This window comes from Syngnathus floridae, chromosome 3 (assembly GCF_059516105.1).
Source record: "Syngnathus floridae isolate MCC-2025c chromosome 3, RoL_Sflo_1.0, whole genome shotgun sequence".
In the NCBI taxonomy this organism is placed as follows: domain Eukaryota; kingdom Metazoa; phylum Chordata; class Actinopteri; order Syngnathiformes; family Syngnathidae; genus Syngnathus; species Syngnathus floridae.
This window is the reverse complement of record NC_142415.1, coordinates 587537-607103: the sequence shown is the minus strand read 5'-3', so window position 1 is coordinate 607103 and position 19567 is coordinate 587537. Positions and strand designations below refer to the sequence as shown.

General features: G+C 42.3%; 1 protein-coding gene across 9 annotated transcripts in view; it reads left to right on the top strand.

The window, feature by feature from the left end:
- Nucleotides 1–19567, top strand: part of LOC148400041 (SH3 and multiple ankyrin repeat domains protein 2-like) — a 267857-nt gene that overhangs the window by 127539 nt on the left and 120751 nt on the right. For 8 of the 9 annotated variants that reach the window (XM_088371807.1, XM_088371808.1, XM_088371805.1 and 5 more), the window contains one exon: nucleotides 15730–16147. In XM_088371807.1, coding sequence (XP_088227933.1) covers nucleotides 15730–16147 — 418 coding nt within the window. Of the gene's footprint in view, nucleotides 1–5146; nucleotides 5433–15729; nucleotides 16148–19567 lie in introns of those variants that run through there. The other variant, XM_088371813.1, reaches the window with a different exon arrangement.

Sequence of the window (19567 nt, the reverse complement as noted above, 5' to 3'; positions counted from 1 at the left end):
GGGAAGACGAGCCTTTCCCAGCTCCATCGGCTCGGTCGGCGGTGCGGTCGGTGGCTCCTGCCCTGAGAAGGGGAAGTGGCGATGTAGTGTGCACAGCGATCTCCGTTCACGTCCGCGGCGTCGTGTTCGGATCCGGCGATCTACTCTGGCTGCCAGGTCCATCCAGGGTCCTGCGGTGATCGTACGCCACCATCCTGTCTTTCATGTACTCGGCGAGCCCGTGGAGGAAGGTGCTTACCAGGGTGTTCCAACGGCTACTTCCGGCCAACATCTGGAACTTGAGGGCGTATTCGGCTACCGATCGGCTCCCCTGGCGCAACGTCGCCAACTCCTCGGCTGCGTCTTCGGCGGCGGAGCCCAGGTCAAACAGGCGAACTAGTTCCTCCGCAAAGTCGTCGAAACTGTCACATGCCGGAGCCCTCCTCTCGTACCCGGCCAATCCCCACAATCGCGCCTCACCCGTTAGGTGGCTCAAAACGAACCCCACCTTGGCTGGTTTGGACGCAAAGGTGACCGGCTGGAGATCAAACATGATGCGGCAGTTGGTTACAAAAGCCCGGACATACTTGGAATCGCCGCTGAACTTCTCAATATTGCCAAGACGGGGCTCTGGGACGTCCACGAGTCTCCTGGCCTCTGGAGCCGGACGGGCCGTGTGTGCGGAACCGGGCGTGGCCGGAGACGGATGACGAGTTGGATACTGGGTTGCCAGCTCTTGGAGGGTGCCAAGCACCTGGGTCATCTCCCGCTGTTGCAGCTCGATCTGCTACTGCTGTTGCTGCAGCTGTTGTTGCTGTTGTTGGCCCACCTCAATGAGGGTCCGTAGATCGGCCGACAGGCTCCTAACAGCGGTCTCTGCCTGCTCCAGTCGGGACAATGCGTCCGGCTCGCTCGCTGGCTGCATGGTGCTAGTTAGCTTGTACAGTAACGGACGGACAGTACAGCCAAGTGCGATGACGACACAGAGTTTATTGTCAAGGGGAAAGGGATCGGTGGAGGGCTATAGCAATGTACAGGTAAAACCGGGTTCGTCACGTGTGGATGGCGGGCCAGGCACCGGAGTGATCGACGGGACTTCTCACTGGCGAGGGCTGTTCGCAGACAGGAGTGCTCTGAGGAGGATAGCGGTTGACTGGGGAGCTGGTCGGACAAGACTAACAGGTCAGGAACTGAATCAGAATGAATCGGGGAGTCAAGCTTACTCTGACCGGTGCGCACACAGCTATCGCGAGACAAGCTGACCGAGTGTGTTGCGCTGGCTGCCCTGATATAACGCTCTCAATGAGCCCGTGCCAGATGGCAGTGATTTCGGAGACAAGGGGGCGTGGTCGAGTGGCCAGCGGCACCTGCGCGTGACAATTTCGGTGCTTGAGTGTTTTTTGGTTAATTGTTCAAATAGCTCAGAGTTATTGTCCCACTGTCCTTCATTGCTTTGATTTAGTCCCTGGAAAATTGATTGTTTTGGATTGCTGCAAAATGCTGTATCTTATATCTACATAAAAATATAACGGGGTGGGGGGGTACAACAGTCAAGTCTTTCTGAATAATGATATGTTTGGCCTTGCATATTAATAAATGATGACTACATTGTAATCTATTCATTTATTCTAATGTTCCTCCCTTTTCTCTCTGGTCCCAGTTATTATTGGCTGCATCTGGCAGAGGATAAAATTGTCAAAATCTTGTTGATGAGATAACCACATTTTATTTACTCTGATGCCAACCTGGTTTTTTTTTTCAGACAGCATAATGGGCTAAATCAATTTAATTTGGACATTAGAACAGCTTTAGCACCAACATTTATGATAACATATGCTTTGCATGTAGCCATCCAGGTGGGGTCAATGCTTGCATTTTTTCTCACCGTTGTACTATATGGCGGCATTGAGCCAAGATGGACAGCATATTGGAAACTGTTACAAGCGAAGCCATCATTACCCAGGACAACATGAAGTCAGGAGGGGCATGAAAGCACAACAAAGCAGCAAGTCCAGCCCAGTGCACACAAGTCATTAGAATGTGTGTTTCGTCATACATGCTGGTGCGCGTGTGTTGCTTAAATGATACATTTTATGAAGCCACCGCCCTCTGAGTTGCTTAGCAACACCGAGGATTTGTTTCACACAGAGGCTGCTCACCAATCCATTGCTTGTTCACATACATTTCCTCCATCTTCTGCTCTTCTATCTGGTATTACCAATCAATATCTGAACACCATACATACCCAAATGTTTAGCCAGATTGCGACATTGGCAGAATTGTTACCTTTTTGTCTATAAACACCACCACAATGAATGAATAAATTAATTAATTCTTTATTTCGAACATGTGTTTAAGTGACATCAAAAGGAAAAACAAAGGAGACAGTATTAACGTAAAATAAACTGAAAAAAACTAAAACCATTTTTTTAAATAAAAAAATGAGATGCGTTATCTGAACAGGATGACCCAGAACGTCCAGTCTACTAAATTCACAAACACTTTAAACTCGCCTTGGCCTGGCACAAAAATAGAGCGTCCCTTTTTTACGCCGAGTGCATTCTACTTTCTGTTACCAAATTATTAGGTGCATCAGGGGCACGGCAGTTCCATGTGCTGCAACGTCAAGTGTGGTGCATCGCGGTCCCAAAAACGCTAGACCAGACTTGAATCAGCATCAAAATGAGGTTTTTATGCCAAGCGGACAGTCGCCTGCCTATCAAAATAGTAGCCTGAAAATACACAGACTCAACGCTGATTGTGTCTGGTCACAGTCGCATCAAGCACATTTCTGAGGTGGGGTTAACCTGATCAAACAGACAGTGGAATAAACCAATCATCAAAGAGCAAACATGACCTCAGATAAGCATCTTGCGGAAGTCATGTGAAGCCAAGACGAACACGTCTTCTTTTGCAATAAAAAAATCCATTGCCGTCAGATGCTGGGGTGTTAACGACTATGTGTTTGTCATCATTCAAAAAGTGAGTTTAATGTTGAACAAAAAAACTATGCATCGTTTTGAATGTTATGAAGAATGGACTTTTCCTGCCCTAAGAGTGACCTTGCTCACATAGAATAAGCCACCACAAATACATGAATTTGACTGCACAATTCATTTTGAACCGGGCCGAGCAGCGGTCAAGGGTAGGCTGTCCAGACCCATTTTATTCGTGCAGAGGCTAAGTGGGTTTAGCTTGCCAGGCTACCGAAATAGGGCCCCAAAAATCTCTTTGTGTAATACATGCATCTCATTAAGCTAAGCAAATGTTGAAACCATTCAAATGAAACAAGACGGCAGCAGGAGTCTATCATATACTTGCAGTTTAGGTTAATTACTTTGCTATTGCTCTGTGGTGACTTGTATTGGGCTTAATTATTTTGTTTAATATCCTTATGCCATCTGAAAATAGATTTATCCTCCCCTCCCATCTCATAGTAGTCAAATCCCTCCCTCAGCGCGACGAGAGAGAAAAATGCATGTACCTGGTTATTTGCCCTTCTTCCCTACTGTAGTGTGCGGCAGTTGTTACGTGAGATAATTTTTTCCTGATGGAGACAGAACCGTGAGTAATTTATATTTCAATTCGTAAACTGATTTTAAAAAAAATAGATGTGATGGAAAGTCTGAAATAGTTAGAATGATTGATTCGGGACTGGCTAATTGTCATTCCTGCTGCTTGGATAGATTCTTTTTTTTGTCTGTGAAATATTAGTCATGCGGACATTAAATAGCAGAGTAGCTATTAAGTTTGCACAGTTACCTAAAGGCAACCCAGCCATCTAGTCATTATCGACAATGCATATGAAAAGTCCCTCCAACCAAATTATTTTGCCATTTATTTTGACTCCCCCTCTTGAAAAGATTACTTTACAATAGATGCACGTGCACTGCTGGTGCAGAAAGGACAGTGTAGTACGTTAATAATATGTACATACAAGCTAAACCAACTGGAAAACATCTGAAAAATTACCCTAAAACACAACATTACCAGATGAAAAGCAACTTGCCCATATTTCTGGAATTACGGAGTGGGAGGAAAAGTTTAAGTTCCACGGCGCTAGTATGCAGCTAACTCAGCTGACTGAGTTAGCTACCAGTAGTTATAAGTTATCGCATTATTTCACAATTCCTGATTACTTACTCAACATTTCAAGGCAGAAGCTAAGATAAACCAAATGGCAACAACAGCGAGCACCGCAATCGTGCGACTTTTGGCAGGATGGAAAGGGGTCTACAGGTAACTGTCAAGATCTGTCACAGTTTGTTTCCTTGTTTTAATGTCATAGTTTTGGTTCACGTGTCTGTGTGCGCGCCCCTCCCCTCCTGTGCTCACAATCTATGGAATCGCCGTCACCTGCCGCTCGTTACCTGTCATGTATTTAAGTTCTGTCTGCGTGTCACTCCCTGTCGGATTGTTCTCGTCTCCAGTCTTCTTGTTTCTAGTCTCCAGTCTGTTCTGTTCTGTTCTATTCTGTTCTTCACGACCAGAGCCGAGCAACTATAGTTTGTCTTTTGAGTTCGTTCAATAAACCCTGGTCCAAGCTGCATTTGGTCGCCCAGCTCCAATCACTTCATGACAATAACATTAATGGTGTAAAAATATTTTAAATGTGTCTCTTCATATTCTGATATAACAAGTATTACAAAAATGTGCTCTTTGAACAGGGGTGTGTACAGGTAGACCTTTTTTTTGTCCACTGCATGGCACTTGCACATACCTGTGAGGAAATTGTGTTCCCTAAACCCAGTTTTGAGGTTTGGTTGTACAGTCAGTACTTTTAGAAGTGGCTACATTGCCAGATTCGCCTGCACATTCCTCTTAATTTCAATATTTATTTATTTTTTAGGGTTATAGAGGGGCAGGGGGAACTTTCAAAGGAACTCTGTGGCAATTCTGGGAGCACAACCAAAAACTCCAAAACCAAAAAAGTTATCATTTTCTCTCACCTTAAAGTACCCTGACTGGCACTCCTGTTTTGCAAGCATTAGAAGGTCATAGCTCGGTGTTTGCATCCATGCAACGTCCCTTGTAATTTTGTACTATCTACTCACACACGCGGAGGAGAATCAGTGCGTAATTATAAACAAGTTGACACGACCAATCAAATGCAATCCAGTTCTAAGATTGAAATTGCGCTTCTTTGAATTTGCGCTTCTTTGAAGTGTGTTAGGAGGTGTGTGAGAGGCGGGGCAAGTGTGGTTAGTGTTGAGGAGCGCTGGTTTGTGAAAGGGGCCGCGCAGATTTTCCAAGCAGGCGGTTGGAGAGGAAAGTGCGAGCGGGATCATGGGTTCTGCGCGCCGCTACTCTTCGGCGCGTTTTTGCTCTCCATTGTTCTGAAAGGCCAACCGAACCGGGGTGAAAAAAGGAAAATAGTGGGACATGCTCGAACTGCGAGTCGAGCAGCCAAGGAATCACAATGAAGTCGATCATCAATGCCTTAAAAAAGGAAGGTAGGACGTTTTATCGCTTTAAACTTTAGTTTGTACTTAATTCAGGCGCACACGTTATGTTTAGTCTTTAAAGTTTGCATTGGTCGGCCACATCTAAACGCCGTGTGTTAAAGTGTCAGTCAAGATACTGGTCTTTTTTAAAAAATGTCAAAGAGAACGTAGGTAGGTCGCTGCTTATTTAGGTTACAGTGCTTGGAAAACCCACTAATTGACTTCTTTTTTTTTCCCTCGGACGAGAGACATTGGAGTAGTTTTTGGGTCACCGAAAGTGATAGAAAAATGAACTCGTGGGGTGGAGGAGGGGGGCACATACACATTATTGCGTGTGTGCGTGTGTGTGTGCGTGCGTGTGTGTCATGATTAATTGTGTCGGGGTGCGCGTGTCAACCAAACGCAATCCAAACAGCCCGTCCATTCATCTATCCAAGTGTGAAAGCGAAACGTAGTGCTTTCAACTGCTGTCGTCTCGATGACCGCTGCCACGGGGCTCCATATATCGGTGAAGAAAAAGGGTGTCAAGAATGTTGATTGTGTAGAACAGCTAAGTAACAGGTTTTTAATCACACCTTGACATCAGGATGTGAAGTTGGGTTTCTTTTAAAGATGTACAACCACTTTAGGAGAACTGCATTAATCACAAATGTCCAATATTTCAATATATTTATCAAGGTAGGACAGGGTTGTATTTGGTTTAAGGGTTAATCGACGGTAGATTTTTCATAAGTGAGAATGTTTGGCTAGATGTGCCCTGTGACAGATAGGTGACATTACAAGATGTGTTCCGCCTCACACAGTTAGGTGGGATACTCGACAGCTGACCAGTGCTGACTCTGTCCAAAAGTTTGCCTTTTGTAAAGCTGGATGGCTGTTTATTTTATTGTCCTTTGATCTGCCTCAAATGATTGACCTCTATGATTATTTTTGTAACAGAATAAAGTTTCTGAGATTTATTTCAGACGATGAATGGGGATGATGTAATTGTCGGGTTAGGGTTAGGTTTGTAGGTCATTGAATAGTCCAGTTCTCCGATATGTTTATAATTTAAAACATTTTTTTTTTTACATATAAACAATAAAATCTCAAAAATGTTCCATAAATTGATGCCCAATAAGAAGTTATGTAAGAAATCATATGAGCATAAACAGAATTTAACACCTCTATATGCTTTGCACACTGTGGTGAAGTCTCACAAGATTTGCAGAAATCTCACCCAATAGTCTGATATCCATCACGTTTTGTGTGACTGGTCTAAACTGAATAATCTTAAGGGCACTCAAAGCTTGGTACAAATTATATTATGTTAGCTTAACCTTGTAAAGATTTGATTACTTTAACATATTGTGTACACTTACAGAAAGTGATATTTTATTGTTTTGATACATTATTCAGTAATAGTCTTTATTGTCTTTTGCACTTTTCACAGATAATATTGTTTAGATACTTTACAGGACAGGTGCAAATCGCAAGTAGTAGGAGTTAGGAATTTCACACAACAAATATCATAAATCAGTGTAATGCAGACAGCAGGACAACCAAAGTTGATAAAACTCCCACAGACTGTAAGATACAGAGCAATAGCGTTCATAAAATATAAAGAAGTACGACAAACTATACAAAAGAAGGCTTAAATCGTCAACACCCTTTTTGAAGAATATGTGAAGGTTTTTTTATGCATACAACATAATGGTCTTTAACTGAATTTTAAACAACCAAGAAACTATGTGGTACTGGACACGACAACATTTAGAACCAGCATCCATTATCTCTCAGAAAGTGGCATACGTATCTGCAATATTAATATAACTGTCACAAATTATATGGATATGGAATAATAACAAACTGATGTAAAAATCTCGCAAAAGAAGTGCTTGTTCACTACAATTAGTCCCTCAAGCACCGGTGCAGTAAGATTGTTCAATAGGAAGGCACCTCTACAGCTACGAGTCCCACTTAATTTGGCCTGTCGTGGGACTTGACCGACCTCCCTTCTTCAAGACAGATTCTTATAGAATGAACTACCACCGCCCCCAAAGAGGGTTTCCTTTGTTATACCAGAATATGAAGGGACAAACAATAACATGAACAGGCTACCTGTAATTGTGTTTTTTTATTAGAGCTACGTTAACAAGACGATCTGACCCCTACCACACCGAAGCGCCAGTGATCCCTCTTTTTTCGCAGGGGATGCGTTCCAGAACCACCCACAAAAAAACGAAAATCCGCGCAGTAGAAATGGTTTATGTATTATTTAAATACCAATGTATTGAAATTTCCAACACATAGTGTTTCCAATGGCTGTTTCCGTGGGTGTATTGCAAGTCATTTAGAAGTGTGGTTTACCTTGCCAAGCAATGATAAGTGTCCACCTTCAGAATTACCACATTATACTAACCGGGGACATCATGCATAGCAAAACCAAAGGGAGTCACGGTTGCGCATGAATCTTCTGTTGCATTGTGGTCCAGTACACAATATTACAACTTTTTAGTTCCTCCCCGATACCTATACGCTACATAAACCTTTACCATTCCCTTAATAAACATTCCTACACTGTTCTGTGCATGTATTGTAACTTGACAGTTTAAAAAAAAAAAGAACAAACACGTGATACTTTCACGTATCCTGACGCCTTCTGCACCGGTTGGTGCGAGTGGCTGGCTGCCACCTCCTGCGCTTGAACTCAAGTCATGTCCGCAATGGCGCACATTGCTCGGAGGCGCAGATTGACCAAATGTACCGCAAATAGTAGTAGAAGAACCTGTTGGAACTTCTATGTCAATAAAACATTGTTCCTAATATTTCTACTTGAAACGTTAGCGTTAGTTTGTGTATTTTTCCTGTTTGTGCTGTTACGTTGAGTTAACACTTCCAAATGGAGCTGCAACTCTCGCGACTGCCATGTCTTTCGCTCAATCTGCTTCTACTCGCTTTCGGGAATAACAAACGCGTATAAAGACATCACAGACATGCGCAGTAAAGACGGTTTGTTCCAACATTTCGGAGGAAGTGCTTTCATGCATGCTGATCGGATTACTAATTGACATAAACAGAACCTTCTCATTCAAAATAAAATATTGACCGGAATGGGTTCGATCATGTCCAAATGTTCAGAATGGGGTGTGTACATGAAGCATTTTTTATTCCAATCAGGCTTTGAATCCAATTAAATGTGTCCATATAAACATATCCATTTATAATCATAGACTTCACTATACTAAACCTGTTTTAATGCCTGCCTCAGGTAGACTTATAACTACCGTATTGGCCCGAATATAAGACGACCCTGATTATAAGACGACCCCGTCTTTTTCAAGACTCAAGTTTGAAAAAAGACTGAACACCAAATTTAATTTTTATACAGAAAATGATTACATCTGAAACAAATGATTATAACAATATATTTGAGAGAAAAAGCATGTTATTTTGCCTCATTCAAATCATGCAAAAACTGTCTATCACATCTTAATATCTGAACATTTAAATATGTAAACTAAAGTGCAATCACATTTGTAAATTAATGGCTTCTGGTTTTTGGTTTGTGATAAAACAACAAAATTGCAATAAGTGCATTAACCATCAAAGTGAACTCTAACTGTAACTGTAGTCTTGAAACAAATCTGAATAAGGAAAAACATTGCAATAAAATAATGAAACTGCTACCGCTATTGTTGGGGAACCTGAGGACTGTATAGGGTGTTGGCTCGGATGCTTATGCTCTTTTCGCCCCTGGGTTTCGATCAGAACACAGGAGTAAAGATGTGGTTCAGTTTTGATTGCTTGACTGAATTATTGACAAAAAAGTAACAGGCACTGTGGCTCATAGGGGCATACAGGCAAACTGGCAAAAGGGAATGTGAGAGCAGGTGTGTGTAGTGTACATGGGTGAGTCTTTGGGTGTGTGAATGTGATTCTTGTGTGTGTGATTATTGTATGAAGCGTGTGAAGGGTGTGTGGGGTGTGTGTGTATGCGTGTTTGCGTGTGTGTGTGTGTGTGTGTGTGTGCGCGCGTGTTCGTGTGTCTGCTTCTGCAACAGACAGAAATACAGCACGTAAGTCAATGCTCAACTCCTGACGTCACACAACACTAGTAGACGGCACACATTACATAACTATCTGCACGTAACGGTTCCGCTATACTAAATGACCATAAATGAAATACTCTCGGCAACACACACCAAACATAAGTCATTGAGACAACAAAATACAACAAAATAAAAAATTTGCTGGCGCCTTGCCGCTGCGTAATGGCTGTAGTCATGCGTGTACGCTGCTCGGACGATGCGAGGCAAACTTAAAGGAGCGCGCTGGAGCTGTCAATCAAACGGCGCGCACATGAAGCAAACCGCGATCGGACAAACGGCACAAATGGTGGACAGTACCGTATTTTCCGGACTGTAAGTCGCTCCGGAGTATAAGTCGCACCAGCCATAAAATGCCCCAAAAAGTGAAAAAAAACATATATAAGTCGCTCCGGAGTATAAGTCGCATTTTGGGGGGCTCAGGAGTATAAGTCGCATTTTGGGGGGCAATTTATTCGACAAAATCCCACACCAAAAACAGTCATGAACGAGCAACAACAGGCTAAACGATAGCAACAACAGGCTAAACGATAGGTATGCTAACGTGACAAACACAAACAAAGAGCTGAGAACGGGCCTGATGTAACATATAGAGTGATTAAGGACAACTATTACATGAATAACATGTTTATAAAACCATCGGTGTCACTCCAATTCATTAAATCCATCGATCACTCGATACGATAGCAACAGGCTAAACGATAGGTATGCTAACGTGACAAACACAAATGAGGAGCTGAGAACGGGCCTGACGTAACATATAGAGTGATTTAGGACAACCATTACATAAATAACATGTTTATAAAACCATCGGTGTCACCTCAATTCATTCAATCCATCGATCGTTCTTTGTCAACAATGGCTGCGCGCGGCTGAGGGCGCTTGCACTTCAAAATATTCCACAGGCTCATATAACGATAGATAAACTATATTTCAAATAACTATAATATAAGCAATAATATTATCAAACCATCCGTGCACTTTAAATCCATTAAATCCATCGATCAAATTCCTCGTCCTTTGTCAACATCGCCGCGTGTGCGCCCTAACGTCAGCCTCGTCTTTATTCCACAGATCTAGTATATAACTATATGGTAGCGTTAACAGAGTACAAGGATAGACGTGAGTTTGGTAAACGGCTCTTTATTCCACAAAACAAACTTCCAAGCGTGTGGCGGCGTGGACTTCCAGACACGAGAGCTCTATGGCAGAGGACCGGGCGTGCGTAATGGCCATGTCCGAGCCCCATGCACCGTTCGCGGACAGCCACTCGGCCGAGCGCCAGCCCCCGACTCAGTAGAGTAGGACCGGGCGTGCGTAAAAGCCATAATAGTTTTTCAAACCTTCTATGTCACTCCAAATCCTTAATTCCTTTAAACTCTTTGTCCTTCGTGTCACTTAGAAATGATCACCGCTAATGATGCCGGTCGTCCTTACGTGGGTCGTGCCGCGCGGTGCCACTGACGTCACTTGAAATAGTAATCCATTGGTACATCACGGTCCTCCAAACTTTCTTTCTGCTGCTTGATTACTGTTTTCAGCTGCATATTTTACAACTCGAAGTTTGTAACTTGCAAAATATGACTTTCTTTTTGGTGCCATTTTTCTTAAACCCACCCAGTTGATGAGTCATGGCCAACGGTGAAACTTAAAGCGCCCTCATCCAGTTTCGTCTGAAAATATAATTTTTTTCAGATGTAGTTTTTAGTTTTGTTTATTTGGTTGTTTTATCAAAGACAAAGTGTGTTTTATTGTCAATTTTTTTTTTCATATACCAAGACACACAAAGAGATTGAAATTACGTTCCCACTATCCCTCGGTGAGATAGTACACATATGCATACAAGCAACACAAAAAACCCAAGAAGGCATAAACAATGAATAAATAAGAGTGTTGAATAAATGATAAATAAATAATAATAAATAATAATAATAAATATAAGAGGAGCAAACAGACAGTGGACTTGGATATGGTGCTTTAAAGTGTTAATTGCTTTATTTGATGTTTTCTCTATTTTTTATGTTTTGAATATGTTCACGATAAAGATATAAAAGCATGTTAAGTGATCAACTATACTAAAAATAACATGGGAAGTGGTCAACTATACTTTTAAGTGATGTCTTAATGATCAAGTAAAAATTTGTGAAAAAAAAACATATATAAGTTGCTCCTGAGTATAAGTCGCCCCCCCACCCAAACTATGAAAAAAACGCGACTTATAGTCCGGAAATTACGGTAGTAACAATGAAATGTATATACTCACTTTGTGTCAAAGACGCACACGATCACAGCAACATACTCAGTCGATACCAGCAACCTTTAACTTACCGCTGCGCACAAGTGAATGGGTATAATGTCTCGACCTCGAATGTAAGACGACCCCCACCTTTTCAGTCTTATTTCAATGCAAAAAACATCGTCCTATATTCGGGCCAATATGGTACATTTGCTGACATGATTACCCACTAACTCATTCCAAGTTCACCCTTTGCCAAATGCTTTTTGAAATATCTGGGCACACACACACTTGCAGAGAGTACATGCACTGCATTATGATTTCCTAACAGGCGAGTTTATTTGTGTTATATGAATGTTAACAAATAATTCTCAATTTTTATTCGGTTTTTGAATTAAAAAAGAAAATAACAAATTCAATCCCCACATATTCTATGTTTGCATTTTTGAATATACAAAGTATTACAATTCAGGATTTTACATTTTTTACAAAAATGAGTAAAATCACAAATTGGACACATGTTGATTATCCAAGGGGAAACTAAAACCAACTCCACAAGCTTCGCTACGACCAGGCACTGTGGGACTCACACAGATAGAGTGGTGCCTTCACAATGTGCTAGCTCATTACATATTAGCACCTCTTCCCTTCATCAACACGTCTGTTGTATATAGAGAGATAAAGGCCTTAGATTCTGCTTTGGGAATGTGAAAATGACTCAGTGACTCCCCTCCTTTAGGTTGTCTTTCTCAGCTAGGAAAGTGAAATGCGTGAACTTCACCACAGGAAACAGCAGCCAACGTTTGCTGGCTACGATTGGCTTAATCAGCTCGTTATCATGTGCTCCTTATCAAAATGGCTTCAGGCTGCATTCCCTACATACACTGCTGTAGTTGCAAGGAACGCAGGTGACGGCTCGTCATCTCACAGTGTAACGAAAGGAAGTGTCCATGGGGAAATTATTGCCTCCCTCCAGTACTGGTTGAGTCTGACACCAAAGCGCATGCACCATAGGTCGATGGAATACTACTCTGTTCACGGTAATTCTGGTAATTATGCTAAAGATGGTTGGAGTGGGTAGTCACGGAACCTGCTCAGTTTAATATGGGTCTCTCTATGGTACTGGGTCGACGACATTAATGTCCTGTATTGGGTTGTAGATGAAAGATTTGATTGAAGATGTATTGAAGAAATCTCAGGGGAATGTGTGTAATTGAATAGGAAGGGGATTAGGGAAGTCGATAGATGGATATATCAGATGGATGTGTACGTACAGTCTACATCCATTAGTTTCTCAAGACAGAAAGAAATCACAAATATGAAGGATCATTTTATTTTTTGAAATTTGTCTTATTGTCTGACATGTATGCTGTCAGCGTGGCTCTAAAAGCTATCCTGGAGATTTTTTTTGATAGATTTAGCAGTGTTTTAAAATTGTCAAAGGCATGGAAGAGACTGTTCGATTCGTTCAACATTACATTTTTCCATTGTTTAAATACCACTTAGTGAAGCTCCTCAGACTTAGTGATGTTTCTGCAAAGACACATTTGGTCTAATATGTTAAGATCCTGAAAAAATAAGAATACTTGGCCAAAAAATACTTCAAGAGTAAAATGAGGTTTCTTAAATGCAGCATTTTTTAGTCATTACTACAAGATTCACTTGTTCTCATAATTTAGGTTGGTGTAAAATCAATGGTCAGTGTGGCAAGACCTTCAGCACGCTAATTAGTCATATTTTGTTAAATTTCTAGTTATTGCAATACCTTGTCATTTTAAAGCTATAGATTTCATTTCCCTTTGGAGAATGACTTTGATTGCAACCTTTTACAAGGAGTGCTAAGGTGTGTGTTCACCCTCTCTATCATATTGCATGTGCTGTTGAGGGCACCTTCCTGCAGCTCTTCATTTTGAATATGGACATCCAGTTTCTCTTTGGATTGTTTTACATAATGTGTTCTATGTGCCCTCTCTGCATCCATTGCAGCCTCGTGATCCTGGAAGGGAAATCCTCCCATCTGTGGTCTCTTCTCAAGACTTTTCCACAGTAGGGTTTTTTTTTTTAGTTTTTGCCCTCCTGGGAGTTTAAGATCAAAGTCAAAGGGGATGTTGAGAATAATTGTCAATTTTTGTACATGTGAAGCCCTTTGAGACTTGTCTGTGATTTAGGGCTATATAAATAAACTTGACTTGACTTGACTGTTGGCTTTCGGTTGTTCAGCAGCAGATCTCCGCTTTGGCGCTCGGGAGGCACTGGATATCTCTCCCAGGGCGGTCCTCTTCGTAGACATCTTTGCAGATGTTACTGTTAGTCCACAAAAAAAAAGCTTTTTCACAATTGGTCGCACACACTGCTTCATGTTTGCTCAAAAGAGAATCGAGTGCAGGGTGGCTCCCCCGCTTTAGTTTCTGCACATTGGCGTAACCTTGTGCACAATAAAATAGTGCCAACAATAAAACAACACAGTACTATGGCAAACATCACACTCAACATTGGCAACAGGTTGAAAGGTAGTGAAGACTACCATATTTAAAAGAGGCTTTGTGCTTTGGGTAGTTTTTGACAGCTTTCATCATGAAACATTTGAGAGAGTACCGCTACTGCAATAGCAAAATCCGAAAAAGAAATCTATAATTTTGGGGATGCCAGAAACCCCATTTTTATGATTTAACTTGTCACAGAGCATAGAAATTGGATGTACATGTCCATCTTGCTTGACATTGTATTTAAAACTTGGTACTGAAATGACCCAGGCGCAAGGAAATGCCATGGCTTCATGTCAACCCTTAAATCTTTCAAAAGCTCCACATTTGCATGTACATGTACACTCACAGCCCGGCAAGGGAATTTTTTGTTTCCGTTTCTTTTTGGGTTTCAAAAATGTTTACACGAGCTGAAAAGTTCTCTCCGTCGCCTCTCATCTCGTCTGCGCTATGCTGGCACCGCTTTGCATGCTGCTTTGCATGCTGCTTTTGCACCCGCCCTTTCAGATGAATTATTTAAAGATGTAAAAGCAGCAATTGCAATTAAGCCGTTCACGAAACCCGAAAAATGAACTGTGTAGAAATCTTGCACAAAAATTTCAGATGCAGTCCTGGGTCCTAAGTGTTCTTCAATTGTCATGAAAGTCTGCAATTACATTACCACCAGGGATCGCCAGTTGTTGGCAAGATGTGGGCGGACCAAGATAGTTGGTTGTCAAGTATTTTCTCAACATTCTTGACAGTTTGCTGTTATCAGTTAGTGAAGGCAATTAGAAAGCAAAGCTTTGAAGGCATGTGTTATGGCTATCGGAAGGGGAAACAAATAGTAATTACAATATAGAGACTACCCCACGTATGTTGTTGGCTGATTGTTTTCTTGAGGAAAAAGAAACTATTGCGCTTTGTGAGTCAGTTTTTGATGATTATATTTGAAAAAGTCCCTCGAAGGAGAGCTGCTTGAAGCAGTTGCAGGCCTTTTAGTCCACACTCAAACTAGGGTGTTGTTCATCAAAAGAGAACTTGAGGAAAAGTCAGGTCAGGGTGAAGATTTTCCAGAAATCTCCCTTCCGTGTTTGTGTGTAGACAGTGAAAACAAAGCTTTCTATTTAATGTGCAACATTCTTCCATGTATACTAACACAATAAAAAATAGATTCTTTCATGTATGTTTATGTATACTTATGTTGCTTTTTCAGGCCTCTGATTGGTTGTGTTTTCATGTTGTGTGTGTGTGCGTGTGTGTGTGTGTGTGTGTGTGTGTGCGTGTGTGTGTGTGTGTGTGTGTGTGTGTGTGTGTGTGTGCATGCGTGCGTGTGTGAATGCGTGTGTGTGTGCATCTTTTTTTTTAAACCCAAAACTTTAATTAATATTCAGTATATGTTACTGAAAAGATACAGTTGTCTGGAAGAGCTGTTTGTCCTATGGACTGCTATACGTCTCCTTCACATAAACTTCATTTGGGCACTCAGCTAACATCTTCCCTTGATTACTCCCCTACAGTGCCTTTTCGTGAGGCTCCTGCATACTCCAAACGACGCCAAGGTCCATCATCTGGCAACAGCAGTGGAAACAGCAAATCCCCCGCATCGTTATCAGCTCCGAGGGTCCTGCTGCGCTCCAACAGTGACAACAATTTGACCGTCAGTCAGTATCAGCAGCAAGGTTCACCCAGGCACCGGGGACAACAACATCCTCAGCAGCACCCAAACAAGGTCCCCCAGCAGGGTCACTCGCAGCCTGGCTCCTCAGCTTTACATCGCAGCCTGTCACCTCAGCTGCTTCAGCAGATGCCCAGCGGCAGCCCCAATGGCAATGTGGTTGTTCGGACCATGGGAAGGGGGTCGAGGAGCCGGTCACCCTCCCTCAGCCGACTGGGAGATGATGTCCGACGGGCTATACCCTCACAGCGCCAACCCAGGTGAGCGTCTTCAACTTAGCATCGTCATGTTGAACACTGTAAAAAACAAAAAAACAAACAAAAAAACATACGACTTAAAACAGTGATTAAAGTTGGAACATTTTTAAAATAGAAATGTACATTTATGGTTACTTTACTAATAGTATTAGTAAGCATAACAAACCAACCAAGTTTGTTTGCTCCAAAACAATTTGCTGAGTTGTTTTTACTTATATTTTTAAGTTGAGACAATTAGTTCTGTGAATTCTTACTTTTGTGTTGAAAGTGTGGGAAAGCCAATTTTAACTGCACAACCTAAATTATTTGCTTGAATTGCACAACCTAAGATTTTATCATTTGTTCCCTTCATTTTTTTGTTCAGTTTGTTATCTACCTTATTCCCAAGTGCTCTCATTGGGGAAATAAGTACCGTATTTTTCGGACTATAAGTCACTTTTCCCCCCATAGTTTGGGTGGGGGGGGGACTTATACTCAGGAGCGACTTACTATATGTGTAATTATTCACACATTTTTACTTGATCATTGGCACATTACTTACTAGTATAGTTGATCACTTCACGTGTTTTCACTTTAAAACGCATGAGGGCGCACGATGGCTGTGGAATAATTGGAGCCTCACTGACAATGAGTTCCATTCATTGACTACTGGAGTCAGGAGATTTAATGATTTGGAGTGACACAGATGGTTCGATAATCTTGTTATTTATGTTATAGTTATTTGATAGTTTATTTAGAGTAGCAACGTCTATGTTGTTAGACTTCAGTAGTTTCCGATTGTCTAGCAAGGCCGTGAAGGCAGCAGGGGGGGGGTTACCGGAAGAGCGATCCAGGGCACTTGTCTATAGCACTGTGTGTTGGCTCGTATGTTGAGCTCTCTTTTGTGAAATAAAGAGCCGGTTACCAAACCCACGTCTTGCCTGGTACTTTGGTAACGCTACAATAGAGTTATATAGTGTATAACTTTATTGTACTCCCCGGGAGTCCCAGCCGCAATTGGCGGCATTCGGGGAGTTTGCACCGCAATCGGAGGCATTCGGGAGTCCCCGCCGCAATTGGCGGCATACGGGCTTTCCCAGCCACAATCAGCGGCATACAGGGGGTCGGCGCCGCAATCGATGGCATTCGGGAAGTCCCAGCCGCAATCGGGAGTCCGCGACAAAATCGGTGGCATTCGGGGGTTCGGCGCCGCAATCGGCAGCATACGGGGAGTCCCTGCCGCAATCGACAGCATACGGGGAGTCCCAGCCGCAATCACAATCGGCAACATTCGGGGAGTCCGCGTGCAATCGGCTGCATTCGGGGAGTCCACGCCACAATCGGCGGCATACGGGTAGTCCCAGCCGCAATCGGCTTTTTTTTAAGTGACACAGAGGTCAAAGATTTCAATGGATTTAATGATTTGGAGTGACACGGATGGTTCGATGAAATTGTTGTTTATATTATAATTTGATATATAGTTTACATATAGTTATATGGGCCTGTGGAACTGACGTCAACGGCTCACCGCACACACTTCCGGGGTTAGAAGCGCCGGTGTTTACACAAAGGACGAAGATTCCAATGGATTTAATGATTTGGAGTGACACGGATGGTTCGATGAAATTGTTGTTTATATTATTGTTATTTGATATATAGTTTATATCTAGTTATGTGGGCCTGTGGTACAATTTGAACTGCAACTGATGACGAGTCCGACGTCAGCGGCATGACGCACATGTGGCATTGTTTACACAAAGGATGAAGAATTCTATGGATTTAATGATTTGGAGTGACACAGATGGTTTGATAAACGTGTTCTTTACGTTATACAGTGGAGCCTCGGTTTTCGAACACAATCCGTTCCAGAAGGCTGTTCAAAAAATGAATCGTTCGAATTCCGAATCCTATTTTCTCATTACAAATAATGGAAAAAAAAATAATCCGTTCCAAGCCAAAAAAAACCCTGCCTTTTTTAAGCATTTTTTCATTTGCGCATTTTTGTCCAATCGCGCAACTGCAGCGCCCCGCCGAACGCGCAACCGTAGCGCATCGCCGACCGCGCAACTGCACCGCGCTGGTCGCATTATTGTGACAGAGCCGTTGCTGAAATTTAGAAAATATTTTTAAAGTCCTGCTGTACTTTCCAAAATTTAAGTGGACATCAGTGCGCAGGGAGCTTAATTTGGTCCGATCGTGCAACCGCAGCGTGCTGGGCGCTCAGTGTCGCATTGCTTTATGAGCGTCTTTGTGTTTTAGGATGGCTTTACTGCTCCAACTTGCTTCCTTTGGAGGCATGATTAGAGTTGATGCAATCCTCAGAGTAACGAGAACGTAATAATAAACGGAGTCAGTTGGCATGCGGGTCCTCTCGGCTCATCTCGCGAGGTTCGACCTCCGAATTTCGTCCGACATCCGAAGCAAAAAATGTTGTTTGAAAACTGGGACGTTCGAAAACCGAGGCTACACTGTAGTTATTTGAATCACTGTTAATGTTACGTCAGGCCCATTCTCAGCTCCTCTTTTGTGTTTATGTCACGTTAGCATACCGTATCGTTTAGCCTGTTGTTGCTGGTTCATGTCTGTTCTTGGTGTTGGATTTTGTCAAATAAATTTTCCCCAAAATGTGACTTAAACTCAGGATGTATATATGTTTTTTTCCCCTTTACGGTGCATTTTATGGCTGATGCGACTTGTACTCCAGAGCAACTTTTAGTCCGAAAAATACGGTCTGTTAGGAACTTCCGATAAGAGACTTCCAGTCAAATGCTCCATTGCTTACAATGAATTTCACTTCACAGAGTGGTGTATTTGAACGGTTTTCTACTCCCCTTTTTACGAGCGATCATTAGTCCTCATTGCATCGAAAAATGTCTTGTACGTCTTGGGAGCTCGTTCCGCTGCTAGCGGTTGTACTAACAGGCAGAAGAAGTTGAATCTGTTAGTACAATAGCCCTTGCTTTCCCGGATGAGAAAAGAGTGCGCTTGTGACTCCAATGCTTCTAGCATCTACCCGGGAATGAAGAACACAGACAAATTAGTCAGACCATGTTCCTGCATTAAACCACTGGAGGACATTCAATGGCTGAGTGCCACAATAACATTGGGTTTTATTTAAATGTGTGTGGAAGACTTTTGTATTTGTCAACCTTTGAAATTATTAGGAGGATTGCTGCAATATTCGGGATTTTATGGACAATAACGAGCATGTGTGTGTAAGAGTTAGGGTTAGGGTTAGAAGAAGGAAGAAGTTTAGCCCGTAACATTTTATACTAATTGAAGCTGATTGAAGTTGACATAAGTGGAGATGTTCACATGAACTTTGAAGAAGGATTGCAGTTGTATGACATTGTGCGATTTGAAGCTTGTTTAATGAAGCGTCCTGGTCATGTGGGTACAATGCAGTGGAAAGTGGTTTGGCTGCAAACAGATACATCTGCTTGA